The 25,376-nt window shown below is 37.0% G+C and overlaps 1 protein-coding gene across 8 annotated transcripts in view; it reads left to right on the top strand.

Moving 5' to 3' along the window:
• LOC104010285 (titin) overlaps window positions 1-25,376 on the top strand; it is a 241,808-nt gene that overhangs the window by 124,290 nt on the left and 92,142 nt on the right. For all 8 annotated transcript variants that reach the window (XM_087733441.1, XM_087733442.1, XM_087733443.1 and 5 more), the window contains 18 exons: window positions 12,552-12,635; window positions 16,601-16,651; window positions 16,732-17,127; window positions 17,362-17,637; window positions 17,870-18,145; window positions 18,644-18,783; window positions 19,268-19,394; window positions 19,481-19,744; window positions 19,849-20,115; window positions 20,254-20,517; window positions 21,048-21,187; window positions 21,313-21,439; window positions 21,559-21,825; window positions 21,925-22,191; window positions 22,698-22,964; window positions 23,056-23,195; window positions 24,167-24,293; window positions 25,044-25,186. In XM_087733441.1, coding sequence (XP_087589567.1) covers window positions 12,552-12,635; window positions 16,601-16,651; window positions 16,732-17,127; window positions 17,362-17,637; window positions 17,870-18,145; window positions 18,644-18,783; window positions 19,268-19,394; window positions 19,481-19,744; window positions 19,849-20,115; window positions 20,254-20,517; window positions 21,048-21,187; window positions 21,313-21,439; window positions 21,559-21,825; window positions 21,925-22,191; window positions 22,698-22,964; window positions 23,056-23,195; window positions 24,167-24,293; window positions 25,044-25,186 — 3,623 coding nt within the window. The remainder of the gene's footprint in view (window positions 1-12,551; window positions 12,636-16,600; window positions 16,652-16,731; window positions 17,128-17,361; window positions 17,638-17,869; window positions 18,146-18,643; window positions 18,784-19,267; window positions 19,395-19,480; window positions 19,745-19,848; window positions 20,116-20,253; window positions 20,518-21,047; window positions 21,188-21,312; window positions 21,440-21,558; window positions 21,826-21,924; window positions 22,192-22,697; window positions 22,965-23,055; window positions 23,196-24,166; window positions 24,294-25,043; window positions 25,187-25,376) is intronic.

Raw genomic sequence — 25,376 nt, forward strand, 5'->3', positions numbered from 1 at the left:
AGTAATAAGCAGCATCTAGTGATTAGAACAGAAGCCTGAGCTGTTACAGGAAAGAATGTGCAAAGCAAAAAAAGAGAGGAAACACACAAAGACAGAAACAGAAAGGTGAAGTCAACTTGAAGGATAAAAATAGTGATAAAATCCAAGTGACAAGTAAAAAGATGACAGTGACTGCCAAAAACAGCACGGAACATACAGTCATGAATGATACATGACTGATAGCCAACTACAGTAGGATTCCATAAATAAGTCTCTGATCTGCTGTTACAGAGAGGGCATATATTTTCTATGTTTCCACCTTGACTCAGAAACAGAAACTAAACACAGAATTCCCATCTCCTGCATGACTTATTTGACACCCTGGTCATTCCACATGTTTGAGGCAAAGCATAACTAATGACTGAATGTAACCACAGCACTTTCTCAAAGAAGACTGCATGCATGTATTATTGATTGTCTTATTGTTTCATATACATCTACAGTGCCCACAAAACTAAAATATACTAATATCTTTGAAGTGCCCAAGGTGCCCAAGAAAGGTGTTCTGGAAGAGCCCATACCTGTAACTGTGCCAAAAAAGCCAGAACCTGCACCAGTTCGAGGTACCTGTTGCCCTGTGCATCAGCCTGAATGAGACTGTTTCTTCCTGTCTTACATGTTACTTCTGATGTCTTTTATCCTGTCCATTTGTGATTACCTGAAATTTCTACGTTCTGTGCTGTGTGCAAATTCTATTGTTAGCATGGCAGATACATAGGGAACATGAGGGACTTGCCCAATCTCCTTCATGTGTTCAGAATCTAAAATTCTATATATCAAAACTGGTAAGATACATGGGAAAGAGCTTTCTACTTTGGATTTTTAATGTAAATTTCTGTCTTTGTCATTTTGCCAAGAATCTGAAGTAATATAAAAGGTTTTTTTAGCCAAAGTATTTTTTTTAACCACTACCAACTGGCAACTCTGTCCTATTATGCCATAGTAACAACCAGACACAGTCATGACATAGTAATATTAAAAAACCAAACAAAAAACCCCCCATAAAATCTGATCACTTCAGAGAGAATAAGGAGGAAAGCCAGGTTCAATGGACTGTGAAGGAACTGGGGTTGTTATGGGAAACGAAGTCCCAAAGAAAAAAGAGGGATATACTTAGACAGGACAGTAGTATTTTAAGACTTGGGCATATGTGATCTGGACCTAGATCCCAAATAACAGATACTCCAAACTCTTTAGTAAATGCAGTGCTTATCCAATTGCATGGTAGATCACGATGGTCTTCATTCTGTCGTCAAATTACATATGAGAAAAACAAAAGGCTGTAGTCATGCATTGATGTAACTTCTTTCTTACCATAAGCTCATGGGGACCCAAGAAAGTGAGTTCTGCAAATCTACAATTGAATTACACATAGTAATTAGGTACAAGACCACCAGATCTTCTGTATTTGCACAGGACAATTCTGCATCACACGAAGGAGGAGAGCAAGGAAACTTGCTCACTCTGCAGGTAGCCATTTTACCCTCGCCAAATGCAATTTCTAAATACAGGATTACAAAAGCCCTGAAGCCTCACTAAGTCAAAAGCCCCCACATAGTTATACTGCGAAAGAGTTGAAAAAAGCTGAACAGAAATAGAGGAGAGAAATAGTAATGATGATGGGATTTCTGTTCCTCACGCTGTCACTGCCCATGCTGCTGAATGCAAAACACGGGCAGCTTCATGAGGAATGGCAACAGGTAAGATATGGGCTGAGGTTACTCCCAGGGAAGAGTCAGATCCCAGTGGGGCTGAGAATGACAGTCTCTCCTCTCAGGGAGGGAAGAAGGCTGCCGAGTACAGAGCGGGGTATCCTAATCGACACCTCACCCTCAAGCTGTACCTAAACATAGTTAACAGTTTTCTCACAGAACCTGCTTGGCATCACTGTTCTGTGCCTGTGCCCGTGCCTGTGCCCGTGTGTGGTTTTCTGTGTATGTGAGTGAGTGAGTGAGTGAGTGAGTGAGAAATGGGTTGATACCGTGAAACCAGTTTGGTTGCTTTCGTGAGCACATCTCTAGTTTTATGTTTCATTGTTCATCTTCCTGTTTAATGTATGAAACTGACTGTTACTAATATCTTTGAAGCACCTGAGGTGCCCAGGAAGGCTACTCGTGAGGAAAAAGTACCTGTGGCCATTGCCAAAGCACCAGAGCTTCCAGCACCCAGAGGTACCTGTCTTCATGGATAACTTAACAAAGAAGATGCTTAATCTTCTTCTCTTAAGCGTTTCCTACCCTCTCTTGGCCTGTCTCTGTTTCCAAGCTGAGACTCTCAAGGTTGTGCATGCTGGGTAAACAGTGCTGCACGTGTGTGTGAGGTTTTGAGATGGCTGTTGTGATGTTCTCTGTCTGCGTTGGCCTGGTTTTTGTTCCTACTTGGCACGTGTTTTCACCAATGTAAAATGAAACGCACTAATATCTTTGAAGTGCCCGAGATACCTGAGGCAGAGGTCCCAGAAGAGGAAGAGGAGGAGGAAGCACCAGAACAGGTGGCACCAGTTGCTGAGCCTGGAGAGCCAGAAGCTCCTCCAGCTGAAGGTATACGGTGGTGTTCTGAAAGAGCTGCTGTGCCCTCCAGGTTGCTGCAGTACTGAGTGCTCTTTGCCCCTCTGTGTTCTGTGGGGAGGGGTGAGAGCTGCATTGGGTTGTGTTGTGTCTGTATGTGCCTGTACATGCCTGCAGGAGAGGGTGTGGCTCATCAGCAAGGGCTCTCTCATAAGCCCATACTTTGGCTCTTTGCTGCGAGTTGTCCACCTGAAGGAAGAGTGGTTGTCTGAAGAGGACTCTCTGGTAGTCTGTCAAGGGTTTACTTTCCTGCTTTGCTGCTTACGATTTGGCAGTTTGCTGACTTTTATCACAGTCAATTAAAAGGAACTAATATCTTTAAAGTGCCTGAGGTGGCCGAGGAGGAAGAGCCAGAAGAGGAGGTGCCAGTGGTTGTTCCCCCTAAGCCTGTTGCTGTGCCCAAAAAACCTGTGGCTGTGCCAAAGAAACCAGAAGCTCCACAAGCTACAGGTATATCTTCTGCAGGGAGTTGCTTTTTATTTTAGTGTATTGATTAATGTTTGCATTTGTTATGCCTTCTTTTGTGTAAGATTCATTATGTGTCCTCTACCCCTAGTCTAGTCTCTGCTGTGCCTATCTTTGCACATGTGACTAACCAACCAGTCACTAGAGGAATGTTACAGTGTTAGAAATATCTAAACTCTTTGATTTTATCATAAATGTTATGATCTTTTGTATTTTTTTAACTGTGAAATTAAGAGGAAGTAATATCTTTAAAGTGCTCAAGGTGCCCAAGAAAGCTGTCCCGCAAGAAAAAACGCCCGTTGCTGTACCCAAAAAACCAGAACCACCAGCAGCCAAAGGTACATGTCATCACTATTAGTATCATCATTAGAAAGAAACATCATGCTCTCCTGGACTTAAGCTAAACTAATTTTTCTGGTGATGACCTATCAGAGATAGGTGCGTCAGAAATATAAAGTGCAATGTGGAGTTTCAAAACGTGACAGAAAAACTAGATTCAATTCCTTGAAAAATATCTGCAGCTTTCTGAACATTTTCTAAAGTTTAAGAATTAACATTTACTGAATGCTTAGCTTAAATAGAATAACATGTTGTCTTGAAGAAGAGCCTGCAAATAAGTCTTCAGTTTAAAGAAAATAATGTTGCATCCCTGAATTTTCTAATAGACTGTATTGCTGGATGACAGCAGCAGTATCAGTTCTCTACCTCTTTAAAAGTAAGTTAATGCCACTATACATGAGGCAGATTTGCTATCAAAAGACTGATCTACTGATGATCTTATTAGCACATGAAAGGGTCATTAATACAATCTAAAAGAGAGGAGAGGAAGTATATATTTCTCTAAACAATAGAATCTAAAAGACAGGAACTGAAAATGAAGACGAGGTGTAAAGAATGGAAATAATCGATAGGAAAAAAGTGGTAAAGATAAAGCAAATGTTACTTTCCTATAAAAATTATGTTACAATGGCAAAGTAGTCATGAATGATACATGACTGATAGTCAACTACAGTAGGATTCCATAAATAAGTCTCTGATCTGCTGTTACAGAGAGGGCATATATTTTCTGTGTTTCCACCTTGACTCAGAAACAGAAACTAAACACAGAATTCCCATCTCCTGCATGACTTATTTGACACCCTGGTCATTCCACATGTTTGAGGCAAAGCATAACTAATGACTGAATGTAACCACAGCACTTTCTCAAAGAAGACTGCATGCATGTATTATTGATTGTCTTATTGTTTCATATACATCTACAGTGCCCACAAAACTAAAATATACTAATATCTTTGAAGTGCCCAAGGTGCCCAAGAAAGGTGTTCTGGAAGAGCCCATACCTGTAACTGTGCCAAAAAAGCCAGAACCTGCACCAGTTCGAGGTACCTGTTGCCCTGTGCATCAGCCTGAATGAGACTGTTTCTTCCTGTCTTACATGTTACTTCTGATGTCTTTTATCCTGTCCATTTGTGATTACCTGAAATTTCTACGTTCTGTGCTGTGTATCAGTTAGGAAATCAATTATCTAGTATTTTGTATAAACAACCCAAGTGATATTTTGAATCTACTGGTTTGTTTTCATATTCTGAATCAGCAGATACTAAGATGTTACATTTTAAAACTTGATAATAATTTTTTCAGATTACTGCCCAATTTTGCTATCTTAAATTGACACAGTGAATGTCTCCATGACTGTTTTGACAGTCTTGGTGTATATGATAGACATGAATCTTTCAAAATCAAAACCCAATTTCTACTCAGAAATGCACATATGAGGGCAGTAAGAAGAACTGACAGTGTATCAAGCTTTTAAAGAAATGCTGATAATTTTAGAGTTTATAAAGAAGAAGGAATGGTTATAAAATCCAGTGAACCAAACAGGCTGTGGAAGTTGCCACAGTGAAATGAAAATTGAGGCAAGAGAGCTACTCAGGATAAGAAAATAAGCGAATAAAAAGAAAAGATTAAACAGAATGGAAATGGAGAAGGACAGTAACAGGGACAAAGGAGAAATACTGGGTTCTTCACGCTGTCACTGCCCATGCTGCTGAATGCAAAACATGGGCAGCTTCATGAGGAATGGCAACAGGTAAGATATGGGCTGAGGTTGCTCCCAGGGAAGAGTCAGATCCCAGTGGGGCTGAGAATGACAGTCTCTCCTCTCAGGGAGGGAAGAAGGCTGCCGAGTACAGAGCGGGGTATCCTAATCGACACCTCACCCTCAAGCTGTACCTAAACATAGTTAACAGTTTTCTCACAGAACCTGCTTGGCATCACTGTTCTGTGCCTGTGCCCGTGCCTGTGCCCGTGTGTGGTTTTCTGTGTATGTGAGTGAGTGAGTGAGTGAGTGAGTGAGTGAGAAATGGGTTGATACCGTGAAACCAGTTTGGTTGCTTTCGTGAGCACATCTCTAGTTTTATGTTTCATTGTTCATCTTCCTGTTTAATGTATGAAACTGACTGTTACTAATATCTTTGAAGCACCTGAGGTGCCCAGGAAGGCTACTCGTGAGGAAAAAGTACCTGTGGCCATTGCCAAAGCACCAGAGCTTCCAGCACCCAGAGGTACCTGTCTTCATGGATAACTTAACAAAGAAGATGCTTAATCTTCTTCTCTTAAGCGTTTCCTACCCTCTCTTGGCCTGTCTCTGTTTCCAAGCTGAGACTCTCAAGGTTGTGCATGCTGGGTAAACAGTGCTGCACGTGTGTGTGAGGTTTTGAGATGGCTGTTGTGATGTTCTCTGTCTGCGTTGGCCTGGTTTTTGTTCCTACTTGGCACGTGTTTTCACCAATGTAAAATGAAACGCACTAATATCTTTGAAGTGCCCGAGATACCTGAGGCAGAGGTCCCAGAAGAGGAAGAGGAGGAGGAAGCACCAGAACAGGTGGCACCAGTTGCTGAGCCTGGAGAGCCAGAAGCTCCTCCAGCTGAAGGTATACGGTGGTGTTCTGAAAGAGCTGCTGTGCCCTCCAGGTTGCTGCAGTACTGAGTGCTCTTTGCCCCTCTGTGTTCTGTGGGGAGGGGTGAGAGCTGCATTGGGTTGTGTTGTGTCTGTATATGCCTGACTTTTATCACAGTCAAGTAAAAGGAACTGATATCTTTAAAGTGCCTGAGGTGGCCGAGGAGGAAGAGCCAGAAGAGGAGGCGGCAGTGGTTATTCCCCCTAAGCCTGTTGCTGTGCCCAAGAAACCTGTGGCCGTAGCAAAGAAACCTGTGGCTGTGCCCGAGAAACCAGAGCCTGTGCCTGTCCTTAAAAAGCATAAAGTTGCTTTAGTTAAAGGTACATACATAATTGACTGAGCCTCTCCTTTTCTCTATTCTCTGAATACTTTTTCCATTGTTTAAGTGGTGTACACAGTGCTTAGGTATCTGAGTGAATAATCTGTCTCTTAAAATTTTATTCTTCATGTTTTGAATGCCTTTGAATGACTCTTTTTAGTCATTGCACCTTTCACTATTGTATGTATATGTGTATCTTAATGTTCACAAAACTTAAAATTTACTAATATCTTTAAAGCGCCTGAAGTGCCAGAGAGAACTCTTCCAGAAGAGAAAATGCCTCTTACAACAGCTAAAAAGCCAGAATTTAAAAAACCAGAGCCTCCTCCAACCAAAGGTATATATTGCCAGGAGGCATCTCCTGAGAAGAAATGTTTTCTATTCTTCTCTCTTTTCTTTATTTGTAACTGAGTCTATAAAATGTGTCAGTTGTATGTAAATTACCTTGGGAAACACTGTTTGGGGCACAGTCTTTCATGGTTATGGCCACTGTTACTGTGATTTTCTGTGTGCTATGTGTCTTTGTCTTTTTTATGTTTCATATGTACATTTATGGACACACAAATAAAAGGAACTAATATTTTTTAAAGTGCCTGAGGTGCCTAAGAAACCTGTCCCAGAGGAGAAAGTACCTGTTGCTGTTCCTAAAATACCTGAACCACTACCAAGTGAAGGTACAAGCCATCATATATATTACTGTAACAACAATCCTTTGTCCTGTTCTTCGAAACATAAGCTTTTAGATAGATGTTGTCCTTTTTTTCCCATTGTAATGTTTGTCAATTGTTCATACTTCATATTTTAGATTATACCAGTCTATTTTTCTTGTATCTACTATTATATTTTTGTACTTGGAAGTAAAATATCACTTTCAAAATTAAATATTTTTAAGTGACATATGCTCCTACACAGTATATTCCTAACAAATTATGTCACTTTTTAAGGTAATAATCAATTCCCACTAAATTTGAATCTCTTAAAACCTAGTATTTATATTGCTGTTATAATCTTAAATTAATTGAGAGCATTGAAATTTTTGTTCTTTCCAGTTGCAATGACTCATACAAAAAATTAATATTTAGATTGTATTGTATGCATAAAAAATAATATCCTTCACACAACCCTGATTCATTCTTACATAGAAAGAGTGTAGTTTTTCAAAAGCATGCATTAACTGCAAAGGTAACAGATACTGAGTGATTACTTATCCTAATGTGTATTTGTCTGTGTCTATTGGAGTAGCTTTCATTTTAGTGATACCTACATAATTGTTCATGTGAAAAGATCTTATCACTGGAAACTTACACCCGTTGTCAATATTCTTTAAAGAATATGAAATCATAAAGGAGCTTGAGCCTGAAGAAGCAGAAGAAATTCCAGTTGCAGAAGTAGAAGAAGCTTTACCCATTGAAGGTATACAAAGTACAAAGTACCTACCTACCTACCTACCTAGAGGCTGCTGGACATCTTTCTTTCATTACTGTGCAGCTTTTTTTCTTGCTCTGTCATTCTTTGCACATGTACCTGTATGTTGTAGGTTTCTACATAATTCTTCCTCTGTTACTATGTTTTGGAAATGAGTTCTGATCTCTTAATTCTAAGTACAACATACCGATTATTTTAAATGCTTTCACTTTGTTTCTTGTCAACGAGAGTCTTCCTGTCATTTGGTTTCCCACCTTTGTTCCCATGTTATTAACACAGTTTCTTAAATCAACTTGGATATTTATATTGTGTGCATGCTACAAAACAATAGCCTAAGGCTCTTTCATACTCACTTTTAATTCAATGAGATTTTTTCACTGGCTTCATTGAAAATGGAAAATGACCGTCTGCATTTGTACATTGCTCGTCACATAACTACTGTGGTAGAAAATTTATACTAAAACTACCTAATGTTATTTAAAGTGCCGGAACCTGAAAAGAAGATCCCTGAAAAGCGAAAACCACGACCGCCTACTCCACCAAAAGAAGACATTAAATTGGCCAAAGAACTACTTAAAGGTATAATCATCTGAAGCCACAATTAACAGTGAGAACTCAAACATATAGTCCTTTTAAATTATACTGATGAATCTTGAAAAACATGCTTTTAAAAATATCACTTTGGATCTTTTTTTTTTTTTTTTTTCTAATTTACTGTCACTCTAGTGGTGCTCCTTACTAAAGCTCAATCCCTTATGATTTTTTACCAGTTTTATGCCAAGTCAGTTTACATGGGTTCTTTTCAATAGTTACAGAAAAAATCAATTTATTAAAAAAAAATCTTAACCAAGTTAACATATTCTTCTATCCTTAACGTAATTCTTCTATCTTTAATGTGTTCTTACAAATGAAAAGAATCTCCAGCAATAATTTGCTGGTGTTACTGTATGAAAATGGGTTCCAGATCAACTGTGCTTCCTACAGATCATCTGACTTCTTCTAAACAGTTAATCAGCCAGAATCTTAGCTTTGTAGCTCTTGTCTTTCTCTTATGTCAATAGTATTAATCAGTTATTTGGATTTTTTTGAAAGTTCTTTTCTTTTTGAATCTAATGATGTGTGTGGTAAAATTCAAATAACTTTCTTTAAAGCTCCTGAATCAAGGAAGAAAGTTGTGACTGCAAAACCTGGTGAGCCTCCGAAATTGGAACCCCCACCTGCTAAAGGTACTTAGCTAATATAAGAATCTTACTTAAATTAAGCCTCTCATGAGCCCAAAGTTGTAGTTCTCAGTATCTTCTTCTTCTTTAATTTGCCCAGAAATATCAAAAAGCTATCGATGTTAGATTATGCTCAACAGTGGACTCCAGTCTTGGATGTGTATGTTCATGTTATATTTATGTCCACTTTAATCTCCCATCATGCAATTCATGAGATGCAAGAGACAGAATCACAGAAGAGAGAGAGTTTTCATGAGTTTTGTCACTTGTGTAGATGCTCACTTTGGTTCTTTGCTTAGGGAGAAATAGAAAATAATACTGTTTAAATATATATAGCATTGCTCAAACATACTTAGTTCATTATTTATCTGAAATTTAACTTATTTTTGTGAGAAGGCACTTTCCAGAGATGGAGATGAATAATGAATTGAGCAAGCTACCTTACAAGTATGGCCTTGTATTTTTCATATGTACTGGAGCTTAAGACAAGCTAAGCAGCTAAGCAGTGAACATCTCTTCTTAATGCTGTTCCAAGTTTAGAAATTAAACTACCTGGATCCTTATGAACATCATAGATAGACAGTTCAGATGAAAAGATATGTAACATAAGCCTGTAATGAAAGAGGAAAAGGAGATAAAAATGTTGCTATGATAACTCTCTTTGGATACATAACCTTTACAGTTTTGTCAAGCCATACTTCTCTTTTGTTGATTTGTATGAAAATTTCCTCTTATGCATAAGCCTAGAAGACAACTATACACAAATAATATAGAAAAAGTATTAAAACTATCAACTTAAATCTCAGCAGTTTTACCTTTGCTTTTAATATTCAGTAGTGGACCAGTATTTAATTTGTGTGTTTGGAAAGGTTAGTTGTTGGCTAGCTCTTAGTACTGTTATGAGCCCATAATAAAATCTAGAATAATATTCTTTTAAGTTCCTGGACTTGTAAAGAAACCTCGCAGAGTAATTCCCGAAGTTACTCCTCCACCAAAAGAAGAAGTTGTTTTGAAAAGAGGTATAGTAACTTGTCTCTGTTTTAAAAAACCCAGCATATTAACATTGTTCAGTGTATTCCCTTAAGTAACATTGTTTTATGTGTGTGGCATGAAAAGTTACAAGAACAAAGGACTAACTGATGTTTGTTTCTTGGGAAAGGCCTTTATAGTCACAGGGATGAAGCGGGAATATCCTGAAAATCTGTCAGATCCAAAGGATCTGTCATGAAAACAGAGCAGAACACTGAAAATCTGGTTGCGTATAACTCTCTCCTGTTTTCTTAATCTCTGTAAAGCCTATACTGGAGTTGACAGTTTTCCACTGTCTTCAGCTTCTGGACCCCTAAATATTTTCCAGTGACAGTGTAAATGTTGTTAAAGTCACATATGTAGCATCTGTAGTCTCTTTTATTCTTCTTTTAGAAGTGCTGCACAGATTGTAGAACCCCATGGTACTGTTGGACATCAGTCCCCTTTCCTGCAAAGTCTGGAGCCTTCTGAATCACTTCATGCTCAATTATTGCTTATAAAAAGGAAGCACTAATTCCAATTTTCTTTGAAATACCACAGTGGGATGATTCATGCCCATATACCTTGCAGCCGACCTTCAAATTTCAGACAACATAAGATATAGATATTCAGTTTTTCAGATGACAGTCTCATTAGATATCCAAGACTGATACCTGACAGGACAAAAATAAGTTAAATAAGTGAAATGACAAACAGACATTATATAACTTTGAGCTCTCCAAATATAACACTTGAAGATTCAGTCTTGTTCTCTCACTGAAGTCAACAGGAGTTTAATCCATAATCTTGTATTTTTTCTCTGAAAATCACCTGTAACTGCAGTTAATAATGCATAATTATGTATAGTAACTCATCATTTAAATATTATAAGAAATATATTATAAGATACTAAAAGAAATTTTATTCTATCATAGACAGTTAGCATTGACATCTTTCCTCACAGGTGGACTGCTTTTAATAAAAACATCTTTTCACTCTAGATGACTTTGAATTTTAAAAGGCTTTCAGAATAGTATCTTGAATAGTAACACAAAATCTTCAATTTATATTGAACTATATATTTTACATTCCTGTTTCTTCATGATTGTTGATATATTTTTAATCTTTTGCCTTTTTCACCATCTTATTCTTTTGTTTACCTGTGCTTTGAAAACTGAAATTCCTTTTCTTTTAAAGTTCTTAAAAAGACATCAGAAGAGGAAGAACCTAAACCAGAAAAAGAACCTAAACCAGAAGTTAAACCAGTACCTACACCAGTAGAAAAAATTAAGAAACCTGAAGGTACTAGATTACATTCAAATCTATCTGGTAAAGTATAATTTTTTTAAAAAAATCCCTTTTACTTTTAAGTAGTATTCTCTGAAATTGAGGAATGAAAGTGAGATTTTAAAAGATGGCTTGCATTAACCTAATTGTCTAAATTAAAGCTTTGCTGAAAGCACAGCCAAATTTGACATTCACATTTGGGTCTGAATTCTGCATTTTGGGATTGTTTCTCAATCTTCACTGTGTATAGAAGAGAACTTTACAAATATTTTATAATACTAATAAAAGTATAACTACATCAAAACAGTTAATCCAAACATTCTTTTAGTTAACGTTTTGCAAATATTTGTCCTTTTGTCCATTTAGTGTTTCTCATTTATTCAAATCTCACTCTTAAAAATACATATTCCTAAACCGTATGAACATCTGAAACTGTTTATGTCTAAAAAGAATGAAAACTTTTAAATACTTTGGAGATAACTGTATTTGGGGATTCAAGCTGTTTCAGTATATCTTACTAAATAAAAATAATATTTTAAAGTCCCAGAAGTTCCTAAGAAGAAAACTGAGATACCTGTCATAAAAAAAGAGGAGAAACATGTGCCTGAACCACCAAAAGGTACAGACGTGTGGTGCTCTTTTTCCTTATTGCAGCAACTAAATGATATTCATCGCTGAATATCATGCTATATTAACCTATCATCCAGTGTGTCCATCATTACTGTGTCATGATTAATGACTTTGCATTCTTCTGGATTTCTTGTTGTCTTCAATTCTTCAGTGCTTGAAAAATTAATCTTTTTTCCATTGTATCTTGCTTTACAAGAGTTCATCTCAAGTTAATTTCTTGCTTTCTGGCTAAATAAAATATAAACCAATAAATTCTGTCTTCAATTAACTCTCTCTGTATTATTGCTTCTAACTTTAATGTTCAATGGGATTACAAAACATGTAAATTAACCTATTTGTAATTGTTGTGTTTGAAATGCCAGAACCTAAGAAAGCAGCTATCCCACTTCCTGGGCCTGAACCTAAACCTGCAGTAGGTAAGAATTCTTTAGTCATGAATACCTGTGCAGACTTTCTTGTGCATCTAGTATTTTCCATTCAGAGATTTCTGGCTAAAAGGACATTAAACAAATGTCTTTAGTATTAATAAGACTGGAACATTCATACAATCTACAGAACATTTTAAAAAACATCATACGTAAAAGCATATTATTTATTAAAAATATGAGAACTCTTTTTTTTTTTTCTACAGCTCTAAAATCTCCAAAACCAGCAGCAGAACCAGCACCAGCTGTTACTACTCCAGTGACAGTCCCAGTGGTTGGAAAGAAAGCAGGTATTTATGTTTATTATATGGTATTTATAGGGGTTTTCTCTCTGACATAACTAAATACCTTCAGGATAAAGAGAATGAAGAGCTGTACAGTCATATAACTCATTCATTACAGGAAGATTTGAGGCCCTATTCAAGGACCTTGTTATTCTAGGTACTGTCACCTAATCTAAAAGACAAGTGTCTGATATACCATAGAGATGAATCTGTGCTCTTGTTTCTGGATGGTGATATGTGTGTCTATATTTATTTCCTCCTATTAAATTTGTGTATTCTGTTGATTCCTTGATGTTGTTTATGTCCTGATGTATGTCTTGTGAACTGCATCTTGTATATTCTGTATAGCAAAAGAAAGGTTACACATGTTTCTAAAAAATTCTTGTGTTGTTTGGTTTTCTGCTTTTAATTTGTTATTGAAGTCCTGAGGAAAAGTGGCAGTGGTGTTGAAGAACTAGAGTATTGCTACTTTCGTTTGATACGGTTAGGATCCCGGATCATACCCTGCTGTGAAAAAAGAACTGTGAAGACTTCAGTTCCCCTGGAGCACCCTGAGCCTGAGGTCCATCGGTAGAGCTGATGTACATGCTGCTCGCCCATCGTTCAAAGGGCCTCATGTTACAGCAGAGCTCAGATCTTGGGCACTTGAGAAGCCTAATCATGAATGTCTCTTGGCCATTGATTTGGTGATGTAGCCAGGCCTGCAGTGGCATAACTATCCCATTTTATATAGGTGGCCAGATAGGGCTTAGAAAGCTGTCATTTTCTCCTACTTTTAACCTGGATTGGATTTAAATTGGCAAACTAGTGGGACAATGCTCTGTACCATAACAGTGGTTTACTTAGGTCTTCTGTATTGTTTGTGTGTGCCCTTCTTATCTTTCTTTTGTTTTGTGACTGTGTTGTAAGTTTTCTGTTGTGTGGAGGAAAAGTGTTCTATGTTCGTTTTATTTCAGGTATAGCTGGAAATTTTGTCTTAATATTGTTCCTGATGCTTATTCTTATGGATTTTAACTCTCTAAATTACCTGTGAAACCTTTGTAGCTGCAGAAAAGCCTGATGAACCATCTGTTCTAAAGCATAGAGATAAAATGCCCCCTGTGGAAGAAGAAAAGCCTGAATCAATTGTGTTAAAGAAGATTTTGGTTGAGAAACGCTTGCATGTAAAAGAGAGAGTAAGTCCTAAGGAGACAGTTCTGGACATTCAGACAGTAGAGCCACTTGAGTTTAAAATCTCACTGGAAACAGCTGATACAATACTGAAGCCAGAGGGAGATGAGCAGGAAAAAGTGGCTCTTAAATATTTTACCCAGGCTCCTGAAGAAGAGGAGCCAGAAATGACACCTATAGTTTCAAGAAAGACTACCCTTACAGGTGAGAAAATAAAAATTGCAATAGATCACATTACTTATGCAAAGGATGAACCACCACTACCTGATGAGGAATTTAAATTGATTTCTATAGCATCTGAACATGTGGAAAGAGATTCTGGAGAAGAAAAGGGGGATGAAATTAAATTGATTGTTCATAGGGAAGGCGCTGTAGAGAACGTCTCTGACGAGTTTAGTGTTCTTCACGAAGGAAAAATTCCTGTGCATGAAAAAGAAGAGGAAATTGAGTCAACTTATGTACCTAAACATACACCCAGAGAGCCATATGAGCCCAGGGACCAGAAAAGACTTACAGGAAAAGAGAGAAAATCAAAAATCACTTTGCAACCTGAAGAATTTCACATTAAGGATAAAACTTCATTCGTAAAGGATATCACAGAGGCAGGAATAGCTGAAACTCTTCCGCTTAGAATTGAGGAACAGAGAGGAGGTTTTACTCTAGAGAAATCTGAAGTTCCTCCTGGAGAATCCATGAGGGAGCATGGCATACAAAGTAAAACTCAAAGGATGAAGAAATCTGTTACCACAGTAGCTGAAATTCCTATAGATAAGATTCTTAATAAAGAAGCAAAGAAAATGGAAATTATTCAGGACGATGAGATAGATGAGAATCTGGACTTTACATCAGCAGAACTACATTCCTTAGACCTGTCTGAGGAGACTGAACCAGCACTGAGAAAAGATATTGACCTAGAACCCCACACTGAAGATGAGGAGGTTCCCAGAGGAAAAGCTTGCATAATCTTTAAACCGTCTGTTCTTAAGGCAGAAGTAGTGGATAGGAAAGCAAGAGAAAAATATTCTGCAGAGGAAGAAGTTCATTATGAGAAGGGTTCAGGACAACTGTTGACTGAGAAAGCACTCCTAAGTGATAAAAAAACAGGCAAAAAGATTTTACCAGAGAAGGAAGAGAAACCTACCTTCAGCACCCACTTAAAAAAAGAAAAAATTAGGCAGTCAAATGCCCCTGAAAAGCTGCCTGTGGAAGGAGAAGAATTTGATACAGTGATTACAGGAAAAGGAATGGAAGTTGAAGTTCCCATAGGAGAATATGAAAAGGGAGTCAAAGATGAAATAGTTGGCAGATCTGAGTCAGTAAAGAAAGTTTCTATTCAGCCACCAGGGATTCAAGATAAAAAACAATTTCAAGAAGTTCATACCATTCAAGATGAATGTAAAGAAACTCCACCTCTCAAAAGCAGCAAAGATAAAGCTGAAGAAAAGGAATCTTTGACTGTGGAAGAAGTGAAGCTTTTGGGAAAAGAACTTCCAGTGACAGAAGGTGCATCAGATGAAAAAACATCAGCTAAACATGGCATGGGAAAAAGCACGCCTGTCACCATGAAAAAAGAGAAGGGAAAGCTTTCAGACAAAATACCATCAAGCAAAGGAATCCCTGCAAATGGAGAAGTTACTTACCCCTCAAGCATAGGTAAGATAATAACTCCCAAGAAAGCAAAAGGAGAGAAATACTGGAAATCAGAACCTGGTCGCATGATTGAGCAGGCTAGTAAACTTTCGAGTGAGAACAGGAATTCGGATGCACCTGGAGAATCATGTGAAGTTCTGGATGTTCCTGCAAAGTCTCATGCAAAGCGAGGTGAGGAAGACCACTGCCAAATTCTTCCATGAAGTGCTTGTACTATTTGCTTCAGGAGAATACCTTTTGCCATCGTGATGTTTGTTTTCATTCTTTAACATCGTTCACATTTCCATCTAGTCTGTCAGCTGGCTGTATTGGTATTCAGCCACTCTTGACATGTTTGTCTTACCTATCTGTACATACATCTGTGTGATCAATGTTCATTGTCTTAGTCTTACACTTTTAAAAGACTGCATAAATCATGTTGTGTGCCATTATCTTCTCAGAAAAACTCACACATTTTTTCTAGTATCCATTTTTCCATCCACTGCAATAAAATCTGTCCTGCATTTCATTTATATCATTCTCCCATTAAAAGTATCTTCTATATTTCCTTTCACAAAATGATGATGAGAAGCAGCATAGCACAGGAAATATTTTCAAAAGTCCGAGATGATTCATCACAAGTTGGGCAACTAACAGAACATCCCTCACTTGTGAGAGTATCACATTCTCCCGAAACATGTATTTGATTTATACAACTTATATTTTTGTTGTCTTCATTAGTAAAAGTGTGTGCTTTTTCTAAAAAAATCCATATAATTTGTAATAGGTACTTAAGCTATTTTGGTTGACAGGTGGGTATTGATCAAGGGCCTAATTGTGAGTAAAGTCTCAGGGAATGGCACAATTTTACAACATAATGGGCAGAACAATAAATTGAGGAACTAGGAGCTCCTAAGCTGCCTTTCAGTCTGAAATGCTGAATATGTGTCCACTGCTGAATATTTGTCTTTCCCATGCTTCAAGATATTGAACTTACCATTGAAATACAGACAGTATAAGATGTATAAATATATACATATGCTTATATCTTCTTCCCCTTGTATGTATATATAGCTAAAGGAAGAGAAAATCTGATTCGTAAATGTTTTTCTTAATTTTATTATGTATATTTATTTAACTACATTTCTAATAATATTGCTGTTCTACTTCAGACGCCAAGCCACCCAAAGAAGAAACTCCGAAGGGTATCAGTCCAGTCAAAGGTAGGATACTGCAAGTCAATACCTACAAGCAAAAACAATAAATCAGGATTAGTTTATTAATTTCTGAATCTGAATTACAGCCAAGAAGACACCTTCACCAGCAGATGCAGAAAGAAGGAAACTCAGGCCAGGCAGTGGTGGTGAAAAACCTCCTGAAGAGCCTCCATTCACTTACCAACTCAAGGCTGTACCACTGAAGTTTGTCAAGGAGATGAAAGATATAGTGCTAACAGAAGCTGAATCTGTTGGGTCTTCTGCAATTTTTGAAGTCCTAATTTCACCATCCACTGCGATTACCAGCTGGATGAAAGATGGAAGTAACATCCGAGAGAGCCCCAAACACAAGTTTATTGCTGATGGCAAAGATAGGAAGCTGCATATTATTGATGTCCAACTGTCAGATGCTGGTGAATATACTTGTGTATTACGACTGGGGAACAAAGAGAAGACTTCTACTGCCAAACTCATTGTTGAAGGTATTCCCTGTTTCAAGTTTATCAATAATCAAATTATCAATTATCAATAATTATCAAATTATCTAGCTACTCCTCAAGCTAGAAGTACTGGTACTTTGTGAATTTACAGTGGTTGGAAGAAGCATCCTTTTGTTTCCATCAATCACTACACATATTGATTTAATATGTAAGGCATTTCTGCATCACACCTTCTGTATGTAAATGGGACAAATCACAATCTTGTCTTTCCCACAGAACTCCCAGTGCGGTTTGTGAAAACTCTTGAAGAAGAAGTCACTGTGGTTAAAGGCCAGCCACTGTACTTGACGTGTGAGCTTAACAAAGAAAGAAGTGTGGTCTGGAGGAAGGATGGGAAGATCATCAAAGACAAGCCTGGGAAATTTGCTCTGGGCATTATTGGTTTGTCACATTCCCTCACGATCACTGATTCAGATGATGCTGATGCTGGCACTTACACTGTTACCGTGGAAGACTCTGAGCTGTCATGCTCGTCTTGTGTTAAGGTAGTAGGTAAGCAATTAAAATTGTGTTCTCTTTTCTCTGTAGGATATTTGGGCTGTTTTAAAATTAGGAAAGCTTTTTCTCATAGTATTACAATATAAATGGACAGGTAAGATTTTTACAGCTATTAAAATCTTGTTGTAATACAAAATCTGTTAGTTCTATTTCTTCTATTTATGATCCATCTATTTGTAGTAAAAGTCTGTTAAGCTGTGTTTTTATGTAACTTTTTGTCATGCAGAAGTGATAAGAGACTGGTTAGTAAAACCCATAAGAGATCAGCATGTGAAACCAAAAGGAACAGCTACTTTCACCTGTGACATTGTTAAGGATACACCAAATGTTAAGTGGTTTAAAGGAGATGAGGAAATCCCTGCTGAACCAACTGACAAGACAGAAATCTTGAAAGAAGGAAATAAAATTTTCCTGAAAATCAAGAATGCTGGCCCTGCAGATATTGGGGAATATTCAGTGGAAGTTGAAGGTCGCAGATACCCAGCTAAACTGACCCTTGGCGGTAAGGAAGCTTTTATTTGTGTTATATTTAATCAGCTCATAAGCCAATGTTCAAAAACCTCTAAACAAACAAAAAAACCTCTAAACAAACAAACAAAAAATGTAACCTGGATTATAAAAATTATATAAATAAATATAAATATATAATATTATATATAAATATAAATATAAATATAAATATAAATATAAATATATAAATAAATATATAAATAAATATATAAATAAATATAAATATAAATAATATATAAAATAATAGTTATTTATATTTTATATAAATAATATTTATTTATATTTATAAATATAAATTATATTATATATAATTGATATTTATATAAATTATATATTATATATATTTATTAATATTATATTTATATATAAATATAAATAAATATAAATAAATAAATATAAATATATAAATAAATATAAATATATATAAAAATTATATAAAGCTCTATCAAAACTTGACCTAATTATATACGTGTTCATTTGTGCATTCTAGAACGTGAAGTTGAACTTCTGAAGCCATTAGAGGATGTTACAGTTTACGAGAAAGAAACAGCAAACTTTGATACAGAAATATCTGAGGAAGATATTCCTGGTGAATGGAAGCTGAAAGGAGAAACCCTGAGACCCTCACCTGTAAGCATCCTTGAATTTTACAACACAATTTATTTAAATGTAAACACTGTGAACAGGTTCCCTTGAGTCTTTTGGTAAGATCTTTGCGGGTCTGTCATTGCTACTCAGTCCAGAACGTAGAAAGGCTAAGCATTATGCTGATTAAAAACACTGGTTCTCTAAGTAAGAATTATATGCTATAAAAGCTAAGTTTTGAAAGGCTTCATTTTCTCAAAGGATTGCAGCACATTATTCAGACAATAACAAAAATATCCTACACACATTGCTAGGAATGATGCTGACATTTAAAAGATGTGTGGAACGCTGAAGAAATGCACTCCATTTCTTCATTATTGAGTAAAAGTGTTAACTTTCCTTGAAAAATAATTCCAGTCTTTCTAGTTGACTCTTCACTGTGTATAAAATGTTTATAGAATCTCTTTATTAAAAATACCTAGTAGTAAGGCATTGGCATTGTATTTACCAAAGTCTGTCATCTCTCCAGACATGTGAAATCAAAGCTGAAGGAGGAAAACGCTTCTTAACCTTGCACAAAGTCAAGTTAGAGCAAGCTGGTGAAGTCCTTTACCAGGCACTTAATGCAGTTACTACAGCTATCCTGACGGTGAAAGGTACGATGCACCATGGAGTATGATATCAACTTAAAGAGAGTTCACATGGAGCACATTACAAATGATGTGTTCTCTTTTGCTTCCAGAAATTGAGCTGGACTTTGCTGTGCCCCTAAAAGATGTTACTGTCCCTGAGAGGCGCCAGGCAAGGTTTGAATGTGTCCTTACCAGAGAAGCCAATGTTATATGGTCTAAGGGCACTGATATACTCAAGATTGGAGAAAAATTTGACATCATTGCAGATGGAAAGAAGCATATTCTTGTAATCAATGATTCTCAGTTCGATGATGAGGGAGAATACACTGCTGAAGTTGATGGCAAGAAGAGCACAGCAAGGCTGTTTGTGGAAGGCAAGTATCTTTTTATGAACAAAACAATAAAAAATTGATAAAGAATATATATTTTAGAACCACATTAGCCTTTTTCTGATGGTATTTATGTGTCTACATTACAGGTGTGAGGCTGAAGTTCATCTCACCTCTTCAGGATCAAACAGTGAAAGAAGGGGAAACAGCTTACTTTCAGTTTGAGCTTTCTCATGAAGACATGCTAGTGAAATGGTACAAAAATGACAAGAGACTCCACACAAGCAGAACAGTTTTTATTACTTCAGAAGGCAAAGTTCATAAACTAGAAATGAGAGAAGTAACACTTGATGATATCTCTGAAATAAAGGCCGTAGTCAAGGACTTGAACACACAAGCAAACCTCAAAGTCTTAGGTAATTACATAAATAATTTAAAAATATGCCATATAATATGTATAAACAATTTTTATAAGTAGAAAGTGACAAAATGTTGATGTTTTAGTAAATTTATATTACTAATTTACCATTTCATATCCACTATGCCTTTTGCAGAGGCCGATCCATACTTCACTGTGAAATTACAAGACTACAGTGCTGTGGAGAAAGATGATATTACTCTGGAGTGTGAACTTAGCAAAGATGTGCCAGTAAAATGGTACAAAGATGGTGAAGAACTAGTAGCTTCCAACAGAATTTCCATAAAAACAGATGGCTTGCGCCGTATCCTGAAGATCAAGAAGGCTGCAGAGAGCGATAAGGGTGTTTATGAGTGTGACTGTGGAACTGACAAGACAAGTGCTAATGTCAGCGTTGAGCGTAAGTTATCATGCCTTGGCTAAGGGAAAGTACTGAAACCTTTGTGAAACGAAGTAGACAGACACTCTCTAGAGTACAGCACCAAAAATTGTACCTTTAGAAAATATGCTGTTATGATGAATAGCTGAAATATCTAGATTTACAATTATTAAGCGTATTTACAAGAGACAATATATCTTAAGATATATAAATGGCTGTTGTAAAGACAGTGATGATCAATTATTCTCTATGACCATTTACAGTCAGGAAAAAAACAGTTTAATTCACTGTAACAGATATCTGGGTTAATTATGAGGAAAAATATTCTTACTAAAAATAACTAAACTTTCAGACATATTATACAAGGGAGTTGTAGACTGCCCAAACTTGCAGCTTTTTAAGAAGAGGTTAGATAAACATTTTTCAGTGATAGGATTTGAGTACCCTATAGAAGGGAGAGGGAGAGAGTTGAGATCCTTTCCAGTACCACATTTCTATGGTGTAGAATGAGTGAGTAAACCGATGTGAACTTTTCGGTTTTTTTATTTTAGCTCGCTTAATTAAAGTGGAGCGCCCACTGTATGGAGTGGAAGTCTTTGTTGGTGAAACAGCACGTTTTGAAATTGAAATTTCTGAGCCTGATGTCCATCCTACATGGAAGCTAAAGGGAGAAACCCTAACACCTTCATCTGTAAGGCTTCTTTATTTTTAGACCATAATTTATACTAGAAAAAACATATCTAATAATAATGTCTTCTGAGTGGTTTCTTAGAATATTCATATTTGGGGGGGGTGTGTGTGTTTCTTTATGACCAGGACTGTGAAATCATTGAAGATGGGAAGAAGCATATTCTTGTCCTTCACAACTGCAAACTTGATATGACTGGAGAAGTGTCTTTCCAAGCTGCTAATGCTAAAAGTGCTGCTAATCTGAAAGTGAAAGGTACAGTCTGCACTTTGCCAACATTTCCATGTGTATCTCAGGGCATTAGAACAAATCTAGTAGCAGAAAGGTCTGTATGAACCTATCACTGAACTGAAAGTGCTCTTCTTTGATTTCAGAATTGCCTCTCATCTTTATCACTCCACTAAGCGATGTGAAGGTCTTTGAAAAGGATGAAGCCAAGTTTGAATGTGAGGTGTCCAGAGAACCCAAGACTTTCCGCTGGTTGAAAGGAACACAAGAGATCACTCCTGATGAAAGATTTGAAATTATTTCAGATGGAACAAAGCATGCTCTGATTATTAAATCTGTTGTGTTTGAGGATGAAGCTAAATACATGTTTGAAGCTGAGGATAAGAGGACAAGTGCCAAGCTAATTATTGAAGGTTTGTCTGACTTTGCCTTTCTAGGAAAGATTTGTACAATAGTCCTTGAATAGTTTTTATTGATAACATTACTATTAATGAAATGTTATGTTGTTATAGGTATCCGACTGAAATTCATTACTCCTCTCAAGGATGTAACAAAAAAGGAGCGAGAAACTGCAGTGTTCACTGTGGAACTCTCCCATGAAAATATCCCTGTTGTCTGGTTCAAGAATGACCAGCGATTACATACCAGCAAAGTGGTTTCAATGACAGATGATGGCAAATTCCATACACTCACAATCAAAGATCTGACAATTGATGATACTTCTCAGATTAAAGTGGAAGCTATGGGCAAATCCTCAGAAGCTAAACTCACTGTTCTTGGTAAGAATACCCAAAAGAATTTACATGATGTATATTGTCAGAAGAGTCTTATTAATGAAAAATGATGATCAGAAAGTCTTGGGATTGGTTTTGGTTTGCTTTGGTGTTTTGGTTTTTTTTGTTTGTTTGGCCTAAATCTTCAGTGTGATTTTTGACAATTTTACAATTTGTTTGTCTTCTTTGGGTCTCCATTTCCCCATTCACAAAGGATAATTAAAATAACTTTAAAATTTCATGCAACTGTTCCCAAAATTAACTATTAGATAATTAAATGTTGCTCTGAAACTCCTAGAGCACTAAAACAGTAATATTAGTAATACACTGAATTGTTTCTTAGATATTTGTTGTTTTCTGTCTTTGCAACAGAACTGTGTAATATTTATAAGGACTATATTTAATCCTTCTTGCAGGGCATAAACAAGAAATGTATTTTATGGCAAAAATTAATTGTCCTTTCTGATAAACTAAAACTTCAGGGTGAAACATATCTTAATTTTTGCTTGCAGAGGGAGACCCTTACTTCACTGGGAAGCTGCAGGATTACACTGCTGTAGAGAAAGATGAAGTAATCTTACAATGTGAAATCAGCAAAGCAGATGCCCCAGTGAAATGGATGAAGGATGGCAAACCAATTACTCCTTCAAAGAATGTCGTTATTAAGGCTGATGGTAAAAAGAGAATCCTTATTCTCAAGAAAGCTTTGAAGAAAGACATTGGACAGTACACTTGTGACTGTGGTACTGATCAAACCTCTGCTAAACTCAATATTGAAGGTATGGTTATTTTACTGGGCTGCTCTGTAGTAGAGATCTTTCAGGATCTGTTAGAGATTGAGGGAATCAATCGCTTTTTTTTTTCCTCCAGACCGGGATATTGAGATTATACGTCCACTCTACAGTGTGGAGGTGATTGAGACAGAGACTGCCCGTTTTGATATTGAAATCTCTGAGGAAGGTGTCCATGGAAATTGGAAGCTAAAAGGAGAACCCCTGACTGAATCACCTGTAAGCAAATATTTCAGGAAGTTTCTTACACGTGTCTCAACAATTTGTGGGGAGGTAGGGTGTAAGGGAGAAGAAGGTGGCTGCAGAAACTAAGTGAAATCTCTCTGCTTTCAATAAGGGTCACTATAATAAAAATACTGTTTTTTCATTAATAACTTCTAAAATGTAGTATAAACTTAATAAAAAATATCATATAAAGTATCTAAATAAGAAATTGTTTTACATAAATAACTACATTCTGTATTGCTGGTCCCTAACAATCATGTATCCAAAGTACAAAGACCTCGTGGAATTCACTTAGACATAATGGCATTTAAAAATACAAACTTTGAATTGTCTGCATTTACCTTTGGGTTTTGAGTTATGTTTGGTTTAAATAGGTGTAGATCACATTTTCAAACTCTTTTCCGTTACTGTGACAGCTAAAATTGGTTTAAAATGGTATAAAGCTTAATCAAATATTCTTAATTCCTTGCTGGAAGGATCTGGAAAATTAAGAAACGATACAACCATGACTGTCAATAATTTGGCAACCCTTTGATGTAACAGTACCAATGTGAATAATACACAAAGATCAGAAGTCCCATGAAAATCAGTGTCTGGATAAGAGAAAAGGACCCTTCTCAAGGAAAGGTCACAGCACAAGCTTAGTAATTTTTAGTTCTCTTAGGCTTCTGACTGGTGTGTATATGGGTATATTGGGTAGTCAATCAGCACACACCATTCACCAACACGAATGTGTTGCCTCTTACCCTTTCTTTCCAAGAGGAAGCAGACTGTGTTAGGAAGAGACTTTGAAAGGAAAGGCCTATGAATTAAAGTTTATAAGGTATATTGCAGGTGGCAATGGGCCTGAGTGTTGTGAATAGAGGAGGAGATAACAAATGCATGGTATGAGGAGAAGGAGGGGCTCTTGTGGTGAGGAGCACAAAAAAGATACTGAAAAAATTGTTTCACTTCTCTCTTTGCAGGAATGTGAAATCAAGGAGGAAGGCAAAAAGCACTTCCTTACACTGTACAATGTACGCTTAGATCAAGCTGGTGGCGTAGATTTCCAAGCAGCAAATGCCAAATCTGGTGCTCACCTTCGAGTGAAACGTAAGTGTCTTTTAAACTGAAACTGATCAATTAAGTGAAAACAAGGTATTCATTGCCTCATTGGAACGGGTGGACAAATCTCTATACTGTATTGGACCCACAGCAATTATTTCCAGAACAGCAACTCAATGATTAATTACTCAAGCCATCTTAATTTTTTAGCTAAGGAATGTCCTATATGCTTTTTAACCTTGTATATAGTTTATTCATATAGGAGAAGTAAAAATAAGGAGATGGCCTTGAAGGCTGCTTTATGGTCTGGCATCATGTGTTGTTATGAAATCAAAGTATTACAAGCAAAGGCTTTACTGCATTAAAGTATCATGTTAACCTGAGAGGATGGGATCACAGTGATATCTGTGGATAGGGTTAAGAGCTTGATGGACAGGGACAGACTATGCAGTTGAAGACCACTTGTTTCCCACTCCAATCCTAGCCCTTGCTATTTGGAAAACACATGCCTTATCTAGCAAGAGGCATGCAAGGCTTGGCAGGGAGACAGATGTACGGCAACTTTCCTGCTGACCTTGTTCAATTTAAAGAAACACACTCTGCAAATAGGAAATTTTAGGTGACCAGCCCTCCCCCTAAAAACCCAGGGTGGCCTCTTCTATTTAGGGAATTTAAAGAGCAGCATTGCAATGTCTGTCTCTCTTGAGGGAAGCCACCATGGAGATTAGTTCGTAAGGGCAGCAGCTCTCTCTTGGGTAGAAGTGACTAACCTGAAAATGATGTCTTCTCCTTACCAAGCTCGAGTAATTGGCTTGCTGAGACCCCTCAAGGATGTAACAGTAACAGCTGGGGAATCTGCAACCTTTGATTGCGAACTCTCTTATGAGGGAATCCCAGTAGAGTGGTTCCTGCAAGGAAAGAAACTGGAACCCAGTGACAAGGTAAAGAAACTAAACTTTATTTTTCCTCATGTTTCCTCCTCCTTCCTCTCTTTCAACTCTCTTCCCCTTCTTTATTTTTCGTTTACTCTCTGCCAGTAGAAGTACTAAGGCACAGCAGTACAGTACTGCCGCTGTGCCAAATGGTAAATCCTCACTAAATGAGGTATAGCATTTTTTCCGCCAGAAATTC

This window comes from Nipponia nippon, unplaced genomic scaffold, assembly GCF_047370975.1.
Source record: "Nipponia nippon isolate SJK-2023a ecotype South Korea unplaced genomic scaffold, ASM4737097v1 scaffold_5, whole genome shotgun sequence".
NCBI classification, from domain to species: Eukaryota; Metazoa; Chordata; class Aves; order Pelecaniformes; family Threskiornithidae; genus Nipponia; species Nipponia nippon.